This window comes from Ranitomeya imitator, chromosome 3, assembly GCF_032444005.1.
Source record: "Ranitomeya imitator isolate aRanImi1 chromosome 3, aRanImi1.pri, whole genome shotgun sequence".
NCBI lineage: Eukaryota > Metazoa > Chordata > Amphibia > Anura > Dendrobatidae > Ranitomeya > Ranitomeya imitator.
This window is the reverse complement of record NC_091284.1, coordinates 3,283,691-3,300,067: the sequence shown is the minus strand read 5'-3', so window position 1 is coordinate 3,300,067 and position 16,377 is coordinate 3,283,691. Positions and strand designations below refer to the sequence as shown.

The window sequence follows — 16,377 nt, the reverse complement described above, 5'->3', positions numbered from 1 at the left end:
GCTCACGTTATCCTGAGGCTGCCCACGTCGCCCCGAGGCCGCTCACATTATCCTGAGGCTGCCCACGTCGCCCCGAGGCCGCCCATGTTATCCTGAGGCTGCCCACGTCGCCCTGAGGCCGCTCACATTATCCTGAGGCTGCCACATCGCCCCGAGGCCGCTCATGTTATCCTGAGGCTGCCCACGTCGCCCCGAGGCCGCTCACATTATCCTGAGGCTGCCCACGTCGCCCCGAGGCCGCTCACGTTATCCTGAGGCTGCCCACTTCGCCTCGAGGCCGCTCACGTTATCCTGAGGCTGCCCACGTCGCCCCGAGGCCTCTCACGTTATCCTTAGGCTGCCCACGTTGCCTCGAGGCCGCTCACGTTATCCTGACGCCGCCCACGTCACCCCGAGGCCGCCCACATAATCCTGAGGCTGCCCACGTCGCCCCGAGGCCTCTCACGTTATCCTTAGGCTGCCCACGTCGCCCCGAGGCCGCTCACGTTATCCTGAGGCCGCCCACGTCACCCCGAGGCTGCCCACATAATCCTGAGGCTGCCCACGTCGCCCCGAGGCCTCTCATGTTATCCTTAGGCTGCCCACGTCGCCCCGAGGCCGCCCATGTTATCCTGAGGCCGCCCACGCTGCCCTGAGGCCGCTCACGTTATCCTGAGGCCGCCCACGTCGCCCCGAGGCCGCCCACATCGCCCCGAGGCCGCCCACGTTATCCTGAGGCTGCTCACATTATCCTGAGGCTGCCCATGTTATCCTGAGGCCGCCCACGTCGCCCTGAGGCCGCTCACGTTATCCTGAAGCCGTCCTTGTTGCCCCGAGGCCACCCACGTCGTCCCGAGGCCGCCCATGTCACCCCGAGGCCGCCCATGTCGCCCTGAGGCCGCCCACGTCGCCCCGAGGCCGCCCACGTCATCCTGAGGCTGCCCACGCCGCCCCGAGGCCGCTCACGTCCCCCTGAGGCCGCCCACGCCGCCCCGAGGCCGCCCACATCGCTCCGAGGCCGCTCACATCACCCTGAGGCCACCCACGTCACCCTGAGGTCGCCCACATAGCGCTGAGGCCGCTCACGTCACCCCGAGGTTGCTCACGTCACCCTGAGGGTGGCGAAATCACCCAAAGGCCACTTACGTCACTCAGAGGCAGAGCACATAGCCCAAAGACAACTCACATCCCCCAGAGACATCACAACTCACACAGTTGTGGCTGATCACATCCCACAGAGTCCACTGGCGTCACCCGGAGGCAGCACATGTCACCCAGAACCGCTCACTTCCCCAGACGCGTCACACATCACCCAGAGGCTGCTCACGTCGCTAGGGGCTGTGCACGTCACCCATAAGCTGCGCACGTCGCTAGGGACTAGGCATGTCACCCAGAGGCTGCGCACGTCGCTAGGGGCTGTGCACATCACCCAGAGGCTGCGCATGTTGCTAGGGGCTGTGCACGTCACCCAGAGGCTGCGCACGTCGCTAGGGGCTGTGTACGTCAACCACAGGCTGCGCACATCGCTAGGGGCTGAGTACGTCGACCAGAGGCTGCGCACGTCGCTAGGGGCTGGGTATGTCAACCAGAGGCTGCGCACGTTGCTAGGGGCTGTGCACGTCACCCAGAGGTTGCGCACATTGCTTGGGGCTGTGCACGTCACCCAGAGGCTGCGCGCGTCGCTAGGAGCTGTGCATGTTGCTAGGGGCTGTGCATGTTGCTTGGGGCTGTGCACGTCACCCAGAGGCTGCACATGTCGTTCTGTACATAAGCAGTGAGCAGAGCAGCACTTAGAAGCACGTTACACAAAGTGCTGCCGACTGTACATAAGCAGTGAGCAGCACCCAGAAGCATGTAACATAAAGTGCTGCCGACTGTACATAAGCAGTGAGCAGCACTCAGAACCACATTACATAAAGTGCTGCCGACTGCACATAAGCAGTGAGAAGCACTCAGAAGCACATTACATAAAGTGCTGCCGACTGTACATAAGTAGCGAGTAGCGCTCAGAAGCACATTACATAAAGTGCTGCTGACTGTACATAAGCAGTGAGCAGCACTCAGAAGCACATTACATAAAGTGCTGCTGACTGTACATAAGCAGTGAGCAGCAATCAGAAGCACATTACATAAAGTGCTGCCGACTGTACATAAGCAGCGAGCAGCACTCAGAAGCGCATTACATAAAGTGCTGCCGACTGTACATAAGCAGCGAGCAGCACTCAGAAGCACATTATATAAACTGCTGCCGACTGTACATAAGCAGCGAGCAGCACTTAGAAGCACATTACATAAAGTGCTGCTGACTGTACATAAGTAGTGAGCAGCGCTGTCATGATTCATACCGTGACCGTCACCCCTACGTCACGGATCGGGGTGGCTTTAGGCTAACAGACGGCTATCACATGTGCAGGGGGGCTTATCTTAGTTAACCCTCCACTGCTAGACTGTGATGAAAACACACACAAGGCTATTGGCCTATCAGTTTACAGCAGGGGCTTATTTTAGTTATCCCACTGCTCTTCAATATACCACGAACTGCAGGGATTTATGTATATCCCACTTTACAGTTCTGCTTGAAAAGTTGCAGCTCTCTGGCGCCCCTCTTACCCCCTTAGTCGCCAGAAGGGCTGCCTGCTATGTACTGGCTATTGGGCACGCTGCAGCGAGGCGATATAACTACTCCCACTCAGGCAGGAACAATAATTATCAATGCCGCCGTCGCTACAACGACTCCCAAAGGCACCACCAGCTTCGATTAACGGGTCCGAAGCTAACCCAAAACAGTAGCGTAATTCCCTTCAGAAGACTTAGGGTACGTTTTAGAGCAGGAGAACGAATCTAGTATTTTAAATATTTTACTCCATAAAAGATTAAGGCAGTGTTTATAAAAAATATTACAAGGATGTTACAAAAGAGGCAATTGAAGATATGTACAAGGTAATTATAAAATAACAGGGGTTAAATGAGTAGTTAACACTTACATGTGTTCAGGTCATTGCAGGCAAACCATGCTGGCAGGCAGTACCCCAAATGTCCCAGTGCATCAGGAGGTCTGGATAGGAACAGCTCCTCAAGTAAGACTCCTGCTGGGTGCCTTGCCAAAAACTTATAGCTGCAGCCTGGTGACATCACTAAAAGGGCTGGTTTCCCGGGACCCTCCCCTCTCCTCATACATACAGATTTCAACAGCAATTCTTATAATTCTCATATTTTCGCTGGAGAATCTGGCAGAGTTATAACACACACCTCATCCATCTTGTATTAAAATTAGCTCTATATTGATAGTGAATTCGGGCAAGCTGGGACACACAGTTCCAGAGAAATCTGTACTTTGTACCTGTTGGAATCAGAGGCTCGCGCTTACAGTGGCTGACAGATCCGCCGATGGAGATTTGCAAAATGGACTTATTATTTTCCTAGCCTAAATCATTGGCCCAATATCTCACTATAACAGGACAAAGAACCGCATGTCTTGAGAGGGATATCAGACCAGTTATAGCTGGCACAACTGTCCACTGCAGCTATAGCGGTCGTAAAAATTCTTCTGGGAGGGGCATGAGGGGATTGGGATCTACACATACACATCTCCGCAAACAGAAACACACAGAGAAGGGGGTGTTTTAGCCCACAGTATTGTGCTAACCGGCAAAGCTACAAAATCATATTACATTTTGTACATTATCGTGACACCTCCCCCTTTTGGTCTGCGCTAGGGAGGCAGAACCCCTCGGTATGCCTCCATGCGCACCTCAGTAGGTTCACCCTGGCGGGACAGTACATCTGCATTGCCATGCTCCCTGCCCGTTTTGTGTTCAATGGTGAAGTCAAACTGCTGAAGGGCAAGGCTCCAGTGTAGCAACCTGCCGTTGGTTCCACACATGGTCTTTAGCCAGAGCAGAGGGTTGTGGACGGTCACCACAGTGAAGGGGCGACCATACAAGTAGGGCTGCAAGCACTGAAGGGCCCAGACTATGGCCAGGCACTCCTTCTCGATGGTGGAGTAGGCCACTTCCCTCAGCAGAAGTTTCCGGCTCAGGTACAACACGGGGTGCCCTTGGTCCTCTGAGTCAACCTGGCTGAGCACTGCATCGAGGCCAAACTCGCTGGCGTCGGTCTGCACCAAGAACGGTCGACTGCTGTCAACTGCTTTCAACACAGGGGCATTGCACAGTGCTGTCTTCAACGCCTGGAAGGCCCCCTCACAGCCATCTGTCCAGTTGACAATGTGGGGTAGCTTCTTCCTGGTGAGGTCCGTCAAAGGTTTTGCCAGGCTACTATAGTGCTGTACGAAGCGCCTATAGTACCCTGCAGTGCCCAGGAAGGACATCACCTGTTTCTTGGTCCTGGGGGTGGGCCAGTTCACGATCGCTCCCACTTTCTCAGGCTCTGGCTTTAAGGTGCCCCCGCCTACCCGGTGCCCCAGGTAGTGGACCTCACTCATGCCCATCTGGCACTTTCCTGGCTTGATAGTCATTCTGGCTCGGTGAATTCGCCTGAGCACCTCCTCGAGATGCTGCAGGTGTTCATCCCAGGTGGAACTGAAGATGGCAATGTCATCCAAGTACGCCACCGCGCACTTCTCCAGTCCCTGAAGCAGGAGGTTGACCATCCGCTGGAAAGTGGCAGGGGCATTCTTCATGCCGAAAGGCATGACTGTGGATTCGTACAGTCCGAAGGGTGTGATAAAGGCGGCCCTCTCCTGCGCCTAGGGGCTCAGGGGAATCTGCCAGTATCCTCGACTCAAATTCATTAAGGTCAGGTAGTTTGCGCCAGCTAACCTCTCAAGCAACTCCTCGACGTGCGGCACTGGGTGCACGTCAGAGGCTGTGATGGCGTTGAGCCCCCTGTAGTCCACACAGAACCGGGTGGTCCGATCCTTCTTTGGCACGAGAACTACAGGTGAGGCCCACGCACTCTTTGAGCGTCGAATCACCCCCAGCTGTAACATCTCATCGATCTCCTGGCGCATAACCTGCTGCACCTGGTCGGAGATTCGATAGGGTGTTCGCCGTAGTGGGGCATGATTCCCGGTGTCCACCTCGTGGACTGCTAACTCAGTCCTTCCAGGTCGGTTGGAGAACACGACCCGGAAGGGTTCCAGCTTGATCCGCAACTGCGACCGCTGGGGTACGGTTAGTGAGGTGTTATGATAGGCAATTCAGGAACACAATGTACATAGCGATCAGAGCACACACAGTGATCTGACAACAACCCAAAATAACAGAACGAGCTCTGAGACGTGGGAACTCTGTAGACCGCAATTCCTGATCCTCTCCAAACACAACTAGAGGCAGCCGTGGATTGCACAAAATGTGGTACACAAAATGAGAATGCTTGGTCTGGGGGGAAATGTGTGTAAATGGGTTAGTAACTGGCTTAGTGATAGAAAGCAAAGGGTGGTTATAAATGGTATAGTCTCTAACTGGGTCGCTGTGACCAGTGGGGTTCCGCAGGGGTCGGTATTGGGACCTGTTCTCTTCAACATATTCATTAATGATCTGGTAGAAGGTTTACACAGTAAAATATCGATATTTGCAGATGATACAAAACTATGTAAAGCAGTTAATACAAGAGAAGATAGTATTCTGCTACAGATGGATCTGGATAAGTTGGAAACTTGGGCTGAAAGGTGGCAGATGAGGTTTAACAATGATAAATGTAAGGTTATACACATGGGAAGAAGGAATCAATATCACCATTACACACTGAATGGGAAACCACTGGGTAAATCTGACAGGGAGAAGGACTTGGGGATCCTAGTTAATGATAAACTTACCTGGAGCAGCCAGTGCCAGGCAGCAGCTGCCAAGGCAAACAGGATCATGGGGTGCATTAAAAGAGGTCTGGATACACATGATGAGAGCATTATACTGCCTCTGTACAAATCCCTAGTTAGACCGCACATGGAGTACTGTGTCCAGTTTTGGGCACCGGTGCTCATGAAGGATATAATGGAACTAGAGAGAGTACAAAGGAGGGCAACAAAATTAATAAAGGGGATGGGAGAACTACAATACCCAGATAGATTAGCGAAATTAGGATTATTTAGTCTAGAAAAAAGACGACTGAGGGGCGATCTAATAACCATGTATAAGTATATAAGGGGACAATACAAATATCTCGCTGAGGATCTGTTTATACCAAGGAAGGTGACGGGCACAAGGGGGCATTCTTTGCGTCTGGAGGAGAGAAGGTTTTTCCACCAACATAGAAGAGGATTCTTTACTGTTAGGGCAGTGAGAATCTGGAATTGCTTGCCTGAGGAGGTGGTGATGGCGAACTCAGTCGAGGGGTTCAAGAGAGGCCTGGATGTCTTCCTGGAGCAGAACAATATTGTATCATACAATTATTAGGTTCTGTAGAAGGACGTAGATCTGAGGATTTATTATGATGGAATATAGGCTGAACTGGATGGACAAATATCTTTTTTCGGCCTTACTAACTATGTTACTATGTTACTATGTTACATGGTCAGCTGGGTCCAGTACTGAGGCTTATTCTTGGCCAAAGGTGTAGCATCAATTCCTCTCAATGGAATAGGACACTGCAAGGGCTCCAAGAAAAACCCACAACGCCTAGCATACTCCAAGTCCATCAAATTCAGGGCAGCGCCTGAATCCACAAATGCCATGAGAGAATATGATGACAAAGAGCATATCAAGGTAACGGACAAAAGAAATTTTGACTGTACCGTACCAATGGTGGCAGACCTAGCGAACCGCTTAGTGCGCTTAGGACAATCAGAGATGGCATGAGTGGAATCACCACAGTAGAAACACAGACCATTCAGACGTCTGTGTTCCTGCCGTTCAACTCTGGTCAAAGTCCTATCGCACTGCATAGGCTCAGGTTTAATCTCAGGTAATACCGCCAAATGGTGCACAGATTTACGCTCACGCAAGCGTCGACCGATCTGAATGGCCAAAGACATAGATTCATTCAGACCATCAGGCATAGGAAATCCCACCATGACATCTTTAAGGGCTTCAGAGAGACCCTTTCTGAAAATCGCTGCGAGCGCACCTTCATTCCATTGAGTGAGTACGGACCACTTTCTAAATTTCTGACAATATACCTCTATCTCATCCTGACCCTGACACAAAGCCAGCAAATTTTTCTCTGCCTGATCCACTGAATTAGGCTCATCGTACAGCAATCCGAGCGCCAGGAAAAACGCATCAATATTACCCAATGCAGGATCTCCCGGCGCAAGGGAAAATTCCCAGTCTTGAGGGTCGCCGCGCAAAAAAGAAATAATAATTCTCACTTGTTGAGCTGGGTCACCAGAGGAGTGTGGTTTCAAGGCCAAAAACAGCTTGCAATTATTTTTGAAATTCATAAACTTGACTCTATCACCAAAAAACAAATCAGGAATAGGAATTTTTGGTTCTAACATAGGCTTCTGAACCACCAAGTCTTGAATCTTTTGTACATTTATAACGAGATTATCCATTGAAGAGCACAGACCCTGAATATCCATGTCCACACCTGTGTCCTGAACCACCCAGATGTCTAGGGGAAAAAAAAGACAAAACACAGTGCAAAGGAAAAAAAATGGTCTCAGAACTTCTTTTTTCCCTCTATTGAGAAACATTAGTACTTTTGGCTTCCTGTACTGTTATGATAGGCAATTCAGGAACACAATGTACATAGCGATCAGAGCACACACAGTGACCTGGCAATAACCCAAAATAATAGAACGAGCTCTGAGACGTGGAAACTCTGTAGACCGCAATTCCTAATCCTCTCCAAACACAACTAGAGGCAGCCGTGGATTGCGCCTAACGCTCCCTATGCAACTCGGCACAGCCTGAGAAACTAACTAGCCTGAAGATAGAAAAATAAGCCTACCTTGCCTCAGAGAAATACCCCAAAGGAAAAGGCAGCCCCCCACATATAATGACTGTGAGTAAGATGAAAAGACAAACGTAGGGATGAAATAGATTCAGCAAAGTGAGGCCCGATATTCTAGACAGAACGAGGATAGGAAAGAGAACTATGCAGTCTACAAAAAACCCTAAAGCAAAACCACGCAAAGGGGCAAAAAGACCCTCCGTACCGAACTAACGGCACAGAGGTACACCCTTTGCGTCCCAGAGCTTCCAGCAAAACAAATAGACAAGCTGGACAGAAAAAATAGCAACAAATAGCAAAGAAGCACTTAGCTATGCAGAGCAGCAGGCCACAGGAATGATCCAGAGAAACACAAGTCCAACACTGGAACATTGACAGGAAGCATGAATCAAAGCATTAGGTGGAGTTAAGTAGAGAAGCAGCTAACGACCTCACCAGATCACCTGAGGAAGGAAACTCAGAAGCAGCAGTACCAGTTTCCTCCACAAACGGAAGCTCCCAGAGAGAATCAGCCGAAGTACCACTTGTGACCACAGGAGGGAGCTCTGCCACAGAATTCACAACACTGATGCCTCACGCACCTCCGCATCGCACCCCCGCACATCGCACCCCTGCACATCGCAGCAGAAGGCACCGGAGTGCAGAGGGCGATGGGAAGGGCACAACTCCGGACAAAAGAAGACAGAGCTGGCGGCAGAGATACCACAGGAGTAAAGGGGCAAACTAGTGAGAAACCACACGAGGTGTGGAGCACCTGAAGGAGCATCGGACGAAGGCGAAACCATGAGGAGCGAAGGATGGAGAAAGTAAAAAACTATGTGCTGAAAACACAAAGCTATGATCACAATGAAGAACCCCCCATACTCACAGATTCTTCGCTGCCCCAAATCCTCCTGGGAAAATAACAGCGTCGTGATCCCGAGCATTCAACTGTGACAAGGCTGTGATGTCCCCGCGAGCAATCCGAGCCGACTCCACCAAAACGTTCCTGCAGGCAACACAGCTCAGCTCATATCCTCCAGTCATCTCCAGAGCTGCACTCACTATTCTGCTGTTACATCATGTGCTATCCTCCAGTCACCTCCAGAGCTGCACTCACTATTCTGCTGTTACATCATGTCTTATCCTCCAGTCACCTCCAGAGCTGCACTCACTATTCTGCTGTTACATCATGTCTTATCCTCCAGTCACCTCCAGAGCTGCAGTCACTATTCTGCTGTTACATCATGTGCTATCCTCCAGTCACCTCCAGAGCTGCACTCACTATTCTGCTGTTACATCATGTCTTATCATCTAGTCACCTCCAGAGCTGCACTCACTATTCTGCTGTTACATCATGTCTTATCATCTAGTCACCTCCAGAGCTGCGGTCACTATTCTGCTGTTACATCGTGTCTTATCATCCAGTCACCTCCAGAGCTGCAGTCACTATTCTGCTGTTACATCGTGTCTTATCATCCAGTCACCTCCAGAGCTGCACTCACTCTTCTGCTGTTAAATGATGTATTATCCTCCGGCCACCCCCGAAGCTGCGGTAACTGGGCAGTCCTGTCGGCTGTGGTACCTGCTCTCCTGTGCGGCTTCTCCCTTACTATGGTTGATCACGTGCATCTGAGGGACGTCGGGGGCGAAGATCTCCACCTTAGCTCCGGCACGACTCAGGTGAACCAAAATCCTGTAATACCGCAGAGCGAGCAATCAGCGAGGAGCACATCAGGGGGCACAGTGAGGAGCACATCAGGGGGCACAGTGAGGAGCACATCAGGGGGCACAGTGAGGAGCACATCAGGGTGCACAGTGAGGAGCACATCAGGGGGCACAGTGAGGAGCACATCAGGGGGCACAGTGAGGAGCACATCAGGGGGCACAGTGAGGAGCACATCAGGGGGCACAGTGAGGAGCACATCAGAGGGCACAGTGAGGAGCACATCAGGGGGCACAGTGAGGAGCACATCAGGGGGCACAGTGAGGAGCACATCAGGGGGCACAGTGAGGAGCACATCAGAGGGCACAGTGAGGAGCACATCAGGGGGCACAGTGAGGAGCAAATCAAGGGGCACAGTGAGGAGCAAATCAGGGGGCACAATGAGGAGCACATCAGGGGCACAGTGAGGAGCACATCCTGGGCACAGTGAGGAGCACATCAGGGGGCACAGTGAGGAGCATATCGAGGGCACAATGAGGAGCACATCAGGGGGCACAGTGAGGAGCACATCAGGGGGCACAGTGAGGAGCAAATCAGGGGGCACAGTGAGGAGCAAATCAGGGGGCACAATGAGGAGCACATCAGGGGGCACAGTGAGGAGCACATCCTGGGCACAGTGAGGAGCACATCAGGGGGCACAGTGAGGAGCATATCGAGGGCACAATGAGGAGCACATCAGGGGGCACAGTGAGGAGCACATCAGGGGGCACAGTGAGGAGCACATCAAAGGAACATCGAGGGCACAGCAAGGAGCACTTATGAGGGAACAGCACATCAGAGGGAACAGCGAGGAGCACATGGGAAGGAACAGTAAGGAGCACATTGGAGAAAAAGCAAGGAGAACATCAGGGGGCACAGTGAGGAGCACATAGGGAGGCACAGCTTGGATCATCGGGGCACAGAAAGGAGCACATTGGAGGGCACAGCGAGGAGTACATCGGAGGAACAGCACAAAGCTCATTTCAGGAACAGTAAGGAGCCCATCAGGAGGCACTGCAAAGAGCACATCGAGGAACAGCGAGGAGCTCATCGAGGAACAGCGAGGAGTCCATTGGAGGAACAGTGAGGAGCCCATCGGAGGAACAGCAAGGAGCCCATTGGAGAAACAGTGAGGAGCCCATCGGAGGAACAGCGAGGAGTACATCGTGGGAACAGCACAAAACTAATTTCAGGAACAGTAAGGAGCACATCAGGGGCACTGCAAAGAGCACATCAGAGGAACAGCAAGGAGCCCATTGGAGGAACAGGGAGGAGTCCATCCGAGGAACAGTGAGGAGCCCATCGGAGGAACAGTGATGAGCACATTGGAGGAACAGCGAGGAGCACATGGGAGGAACAGCGAAGAGCACATGGGAGGAACAGCGAGGAGCACATCGGGGAACAGCGAGGAGAACATTGGAGGAACAGCGAGGAGCCCATCGGAGGAACAGTGAGGTGCACATCAGAGGAACACTGAGGAGTACATCAGAGGAACAGTGAGGAGTACATTGGGGGAACAGCGAAGAGCACATGGGAGGAACAGCGAAGAGCACATGGGAGGAACAGCGAGGAGCACATCGGGGAACAGCGAGGAGAACATTGGAGGAACAGCGAGGAGCCCATCGGAGGAACAGTGAGGTGCACATCAGAGGAACACTGAGGAGTACATCAGAGGAACAGTGAGGAGTACATTGGGGGAACAGCGAAGAGCACATGGGAGGAACAGCGAGGAGCACATTCGGGAACAGCGAGGAGAACATCGGAGGAACAGCAAGGAGCCCATCGGAGGAACAGTGAGGAGCACATTGGTGGATCAGTGAGGAGTACATGGGAGGAACAGTGAGGAGCACATCAGGGGAACAGCGAGGAGCACACCAGAGGAACAGTGAGGAGCACATGGGGGGAACAGTGAGGAGCACATGGGAGGAACAGTGAGGAGCACATCGGGGGAACAGCGAGGAGCACATGGGAGGAAAAGTGAGGAGCACATCACGGGAACAGCGAGGAGCACATGGGAGAAACAGTGAGGAGCCAATCGGAGGAACAGTGAGGAGCACATCAGGGGAACAGCGAGGAGCACATGGGAGAAACAGTGAGGAGCACATCAGGGGCACAGCGAGGAGCACTTGGGAGAGGCACAGCGAGGAGCACATGGATGGGACACAGCGAGGAGCACATAGGTGGGGCACAGCAAGGAGCACATCAGGGGCACAGCAAGGAGCACTTGGGAGGGGCACAGCGAGGAGCACATGGGTGGGGCACAGCAAGGAGCACTTGGGAGGGGCACAGCAATGAGCACTTGGGAGGGGCACAGCAAGGAGCACATAGGTGGGGCACAGCAAGGAGCACTTGGGAAGGGCACAGTGAGGAGCACATCGGAGGCACAGTGAGAAGCACATCGGGGGGCACAGCGAGGAGCACATGGGTGGGGCACAGCAAGGAGCACATCGGGGGCACAGCGAGGAGCACATGGGTGGGGCACAGTAAGGAGCACATCGGGGGCACAGCAAAGAGCACATCGGGGGCACAGCAAAGAGCACATCGGGGGCACAGCCAGGAGCACATGGGTGGGGCACAGCAAGGAGCACAACGGGGGCACAGCGAGGAGCACATCGGGGGCGCAGTAAGGAGCACATGTGTGGGGCACAGTGAGGAGCACATGGGTGAGGCACAGTGAGGAGCACATGGGTGGGGCACAGCAAGGAGCACTTGGGAGGGGCACAGCAAGGAGCATATAGGTGGGGCACAGCAAGGAGCACTTGGGAAGGGCACAGTGAGGAGCACATCGGAGGCACAGCGAGGGAGCACATGGGAGGAAAAGTGAGGAGCACATCACGGGAACAGTGAGGAGCACATCGGAGGAACAGTGAGGAGCCAATCGGAGGAACAGTGAGGAGCACATCAGGGGAACAGCGAGGAGCACATGGGAGAAACAGTGAGGAGCACATCAGGGGCACAGCGAGGAGCACTTGGGAGAGGCACAGCAAGGAGCACTTGGGAGAGGCACAGCGAGGAGCACTTGGGTGGGGCACAGCGAGGAGCACATGGGTGGGGCACAGCAAGGAGCACTTGGAAGGGGCACAGCAATGAGCACTTGGGAGGGGCACAGCAAGGAGCACATAGGTGGGGCACAGCAAGGAGCACTTGGGAGGGGCACAGCAAGGAGCACATAGGTGGGGCACAGCAAGGAGCACTTGGAAGGGGCACAGCAATGAGCACTTGGGAGGGGCACAGCGAGGAGCACATGGGTGGGGCACAGCAAGGAGCACTTGGGAGGGGCACAGCAAGGAGCACATAGGTGGGGCACAGCAAGGAGCACTTGGAAGGGGCACAGCAATGAGCACTTGAGAGGGGCACAGCAAGGAGCACATAGGTGGGGCACAGCAAGGAGCACTTGGGAAGGGCACAGTGAGGAGCAAATCGGAGGCACAGTGAGAAGCACATTGGGGGGCACAGCGAGGAGCACTTGGGTGGGGCACAGCGAGGAGCACATGGGTGGGGCACAGCAAGGAGCACTTGGGAGGGGCACAGCAAGGAGCACATAGGTGGGGCACAGCAAGGAGCACTTGGAAGGGGCACAGCAATGAGCACTTGAGAGGGGCACAGCAAGGAGCACATAGGTGGGGCACAGCAAGGAGCACTTGGGAAGGGCACAGTGAGGAGCAAATCGGAGGCACAGTGAGAAGCACATTGGGGGGCACAGCGAGGAGCACATGGGTGGGGCACAGCAAGGAGCACATCGGGGGCACAGCGAGGAGCACATGGGTGGGGCACAGTAAGGAGCACTTGGGAAGGGCACAGTGAGGAGCACATCGGGGGCACAGCAAGGAGCACATCGGGGACACAGCCAGGAGCACATCGGGGGCGCAGTGAGGAGCACATCGGGGGCACAGCGAGGAGCACATCGGGGGCACAGCGAGGAGCACATGGGTGGGGCACAGCGAGGAGCACATGGGTGGGGCACCGCGAGGAGCACATAGGTGGGGCACAGCGAGAAGCACATTGGGGGCACAGCGAGGAGCACATGGGTGGGGCACTGCGAGGAGCACATGGGTGGAGCACAGCGAGGAGCACATAGGTGGGGCATAGCAAGGAGCACATCGGGGGCACAGCAAGGAGCACTTGGGAGGGGTACAGCGAGGAGCACATAGGTGGGGCACAGCGAGGAGCACTTGGGAGGGGCACAGCATTGGGCACTTGGGAGGGGCACAGCAAGGAGCACATAGGTGGGGCACAGCAGGGAGCACTTGGGAAGGGCACAGTGAGGAGCATATCGGAGGTACAGTGAGGAGCACAGCGAGCAGCACATGGGTGGGGCACAGCAAGGAGCACATCGGGGGCACAGCAAGGAGCACATGGGTGGGGCACAGCGAGGAGCACATAGGTGAGACACAGCGAGGAGCACATAGGTGGGGCACAGCAAGGAGCACTTGGGAGGGGCACAGCGAGGAGCACATCGGGGGCACAGCAAGGAGCACATGGGTGGGGCACAGCGAGGAGCACATAGGTGAGACACAGCAAGGAGCACATAGGTGGGGCACAGCAAGGAGCACTTGGGAGGGGCACAGCAAAGAGCACTTGGGAGGGGCACAGCGAGGAGCACATCGGGGGGCACAGCGAGGAGCACATCGGGGGGCACAGCAAGGAGGACAGAGAAGGAACAATGTGGAGCACATCGGGGGCACAGCAAGGAGGACAGAGAAGGAACAATGTGGAGCACATCGGGGGTACAGCTAGGGCAGCAGGTGAGGTCTTCTACTCTAGTCACATCTAGACCTGCTGTGTGAGAAGCACAGTGAGTGCAGGACGGGTCTGTGGTGATTGTTATCAGCAACACAAAAGGGGAGCAGTGATGATATGAGAAATGACAGAACTGCACAGAACCGAGGCCTGTGCAGACACTGCAAGTGCAGGGAATACAGTTGGGTTTCAGCTCTGCAGCTGCAGAATGAGAAATCCAATAAAAGAAGGAAGGCTTCATCATCAGGAGTCCAGCACCCGGCAGGATCACACTTACGCCGAAGCCTCATGGATTTCAGTTCCATCGTAGACACCGCAACCGGAGAGAACCTGAGGAAACAGAAAGGAAGAGAGTGAGTGCAAAAGTGGAGGAGAAAAGCAGATAAAAAGCTGCAGACAGAGCAATGGACACACAATAGGTTACTGCAGGGCAAAACACGAGAGTAAAGATAAACTAACACCTCCAGAGCTGCACTCACTATTCTGCTGGTGCAGTCACTGTGTACATACATTACATTACTGATCCTGAGTTACCTCCTGTATTATACTCCAGAGCTGCACTCACTATTCTGCTGGTGCAGTCACTGTGTGCATACATTAAATTACTGATCCTGAGTTACCTCCTGTATTATACTTCAGAGCTGCACTCACTATTCTGCTGGTGCAGTCACTGTGTACATACATCACATTACTGATCCTGAATTACATCCTGTATTATACTTCAGAGCTGCACTCACTATTCTGCTGGTGCAGTCACTGTGTACATACATTACATTACTGATCCTGAGATACATCCTGTATTATACTTCAGAGCTGCACTCACTATTCTGCTGGTGCAGTCACTGTGTACATACATTACTGATCCTGAGATACATCACTGATCCTGAGATACATCCTGTATTATACTCCAGAGCTGCACGCTCTATTCTGCTGGTGCAGTCACTATGTACATACATTACATTACTGATCCTGCGTTACATCCTGTATTATATCCAGAGCTGCTGTCACGGATCCCTTCTCCGTGGTGTCACTTATTCGTCACGTGCCTGCTCTCACACGTGTGTTGTGAATTCTGCTCTTGGGCTCCCTCCGGTGGTTATGAGTGGTAGTGCTGCTGTCTGTGGATCGCAGCATCTATCAGGTGTGTTCACTTTTTGCAATTTGAACTCAGCTATTTAGTCCTGCTTGATCCTTTAGTCAGTGCCAGTTGTCCATTGTTTTTGGAGGATTCACATCCTTTTCTGGTCTCTCCTGTTTGCTGTGCTTTTCTTCAAAGATAAGTCCTGGCTTTATTTTTGCTGTCCACATGCTGTGGACCTTATAGTCTGTGCATTTTCATGTTTTGTCTTGTCCAGCTTGTCTGTGAAAGGATTTTTTGCAGCCAAGCGGCATCTCTGGAGATGCAGATATACCCTCCATGTCTTTAGTCAGATGTGGAGTTTTGTATTTTCTGTGGTGGATATTTTCTAGTGTTTTAATACTGAACGCATAGTACTCTGTCCTATACTTTCTATTTAGCTAGAATGGCCTCCTATGCTAAATCCTGATTTCAGTCTGCGTATGTCATTTCCCTCTCCTCTCACAGTCAATATTTGTAGGGGGCTGTCTTTCCTTTGAGGATTTTCTCTGAGGCAAGATAGTTTTCCGTTTCTATCTTTAGGGGTATTTAGTCCTCAGGCTGTGTCGAGATGTCTAGGGAGCGTTAGGTACATCCCACGGCTACTTCTAGTTGTGTTGTTAAGTTCAGGGTCTGCGTTCAGTACAGGTACCACCTTCTCCAGAGTACGTCTCATGCTGCTCCTAGGCCACCAGATCATAACACACGTGACTTGGGGTTGTGCCTGCAAGGGTTAATCTATCTCCCCACTCTCAGTCCAGCATTCAACCTCTGTCCTATGCTGCAATGGGAGCATAAATAACACACTGACCCAGGCCACACACCCGCCCATACGCGCTGCCACCACTCATCGAATACACAGGCGATGAGTCCTGGAACTAATAATAATACTAATAAAAATATGTCTATCACTCATAAGGCTCACACACCTTAGGCTATGGATTCCTTTAGAACATTCAAGGTTCAACTTGTTAAAGTTTTATACTTTAACAGCAAAAAG

At 53.0% G+C, this 16,377-nt stretch overlaps 1 protein-coding gene across 1 annotated transcript in view; it reads right to left on the bottom strand.

Moving 5' to 3' along the window:
* GATD3 (glutamine amidotransferase class 1 domain containing 3) overlaps positions 1–16,377 on the bottom strand; it is a 149,240-nt gene that overhangs the window by 61,057 nt on the left and 71,806 nt on the right. Inside the window, exons 2-4 of the mRNA XM_069760391.1 lie at positions 14,538–14,590; positions 9,401–9,511; positions 8,705–8,824 (exon numbers count right to left, since the gene is read on the bottom strand). Coding sequence (XP_069616492.1) covers positions 8,705–8,824; positions 9,401–9,511; positions 14,538–14,590 — 284 coding nt within the window. The remainder of the gene's footprint in view (positions 1–8,704; positions 8,825–9,400; positions 9,512–14,537; positions 14,591–16,377) is intronic.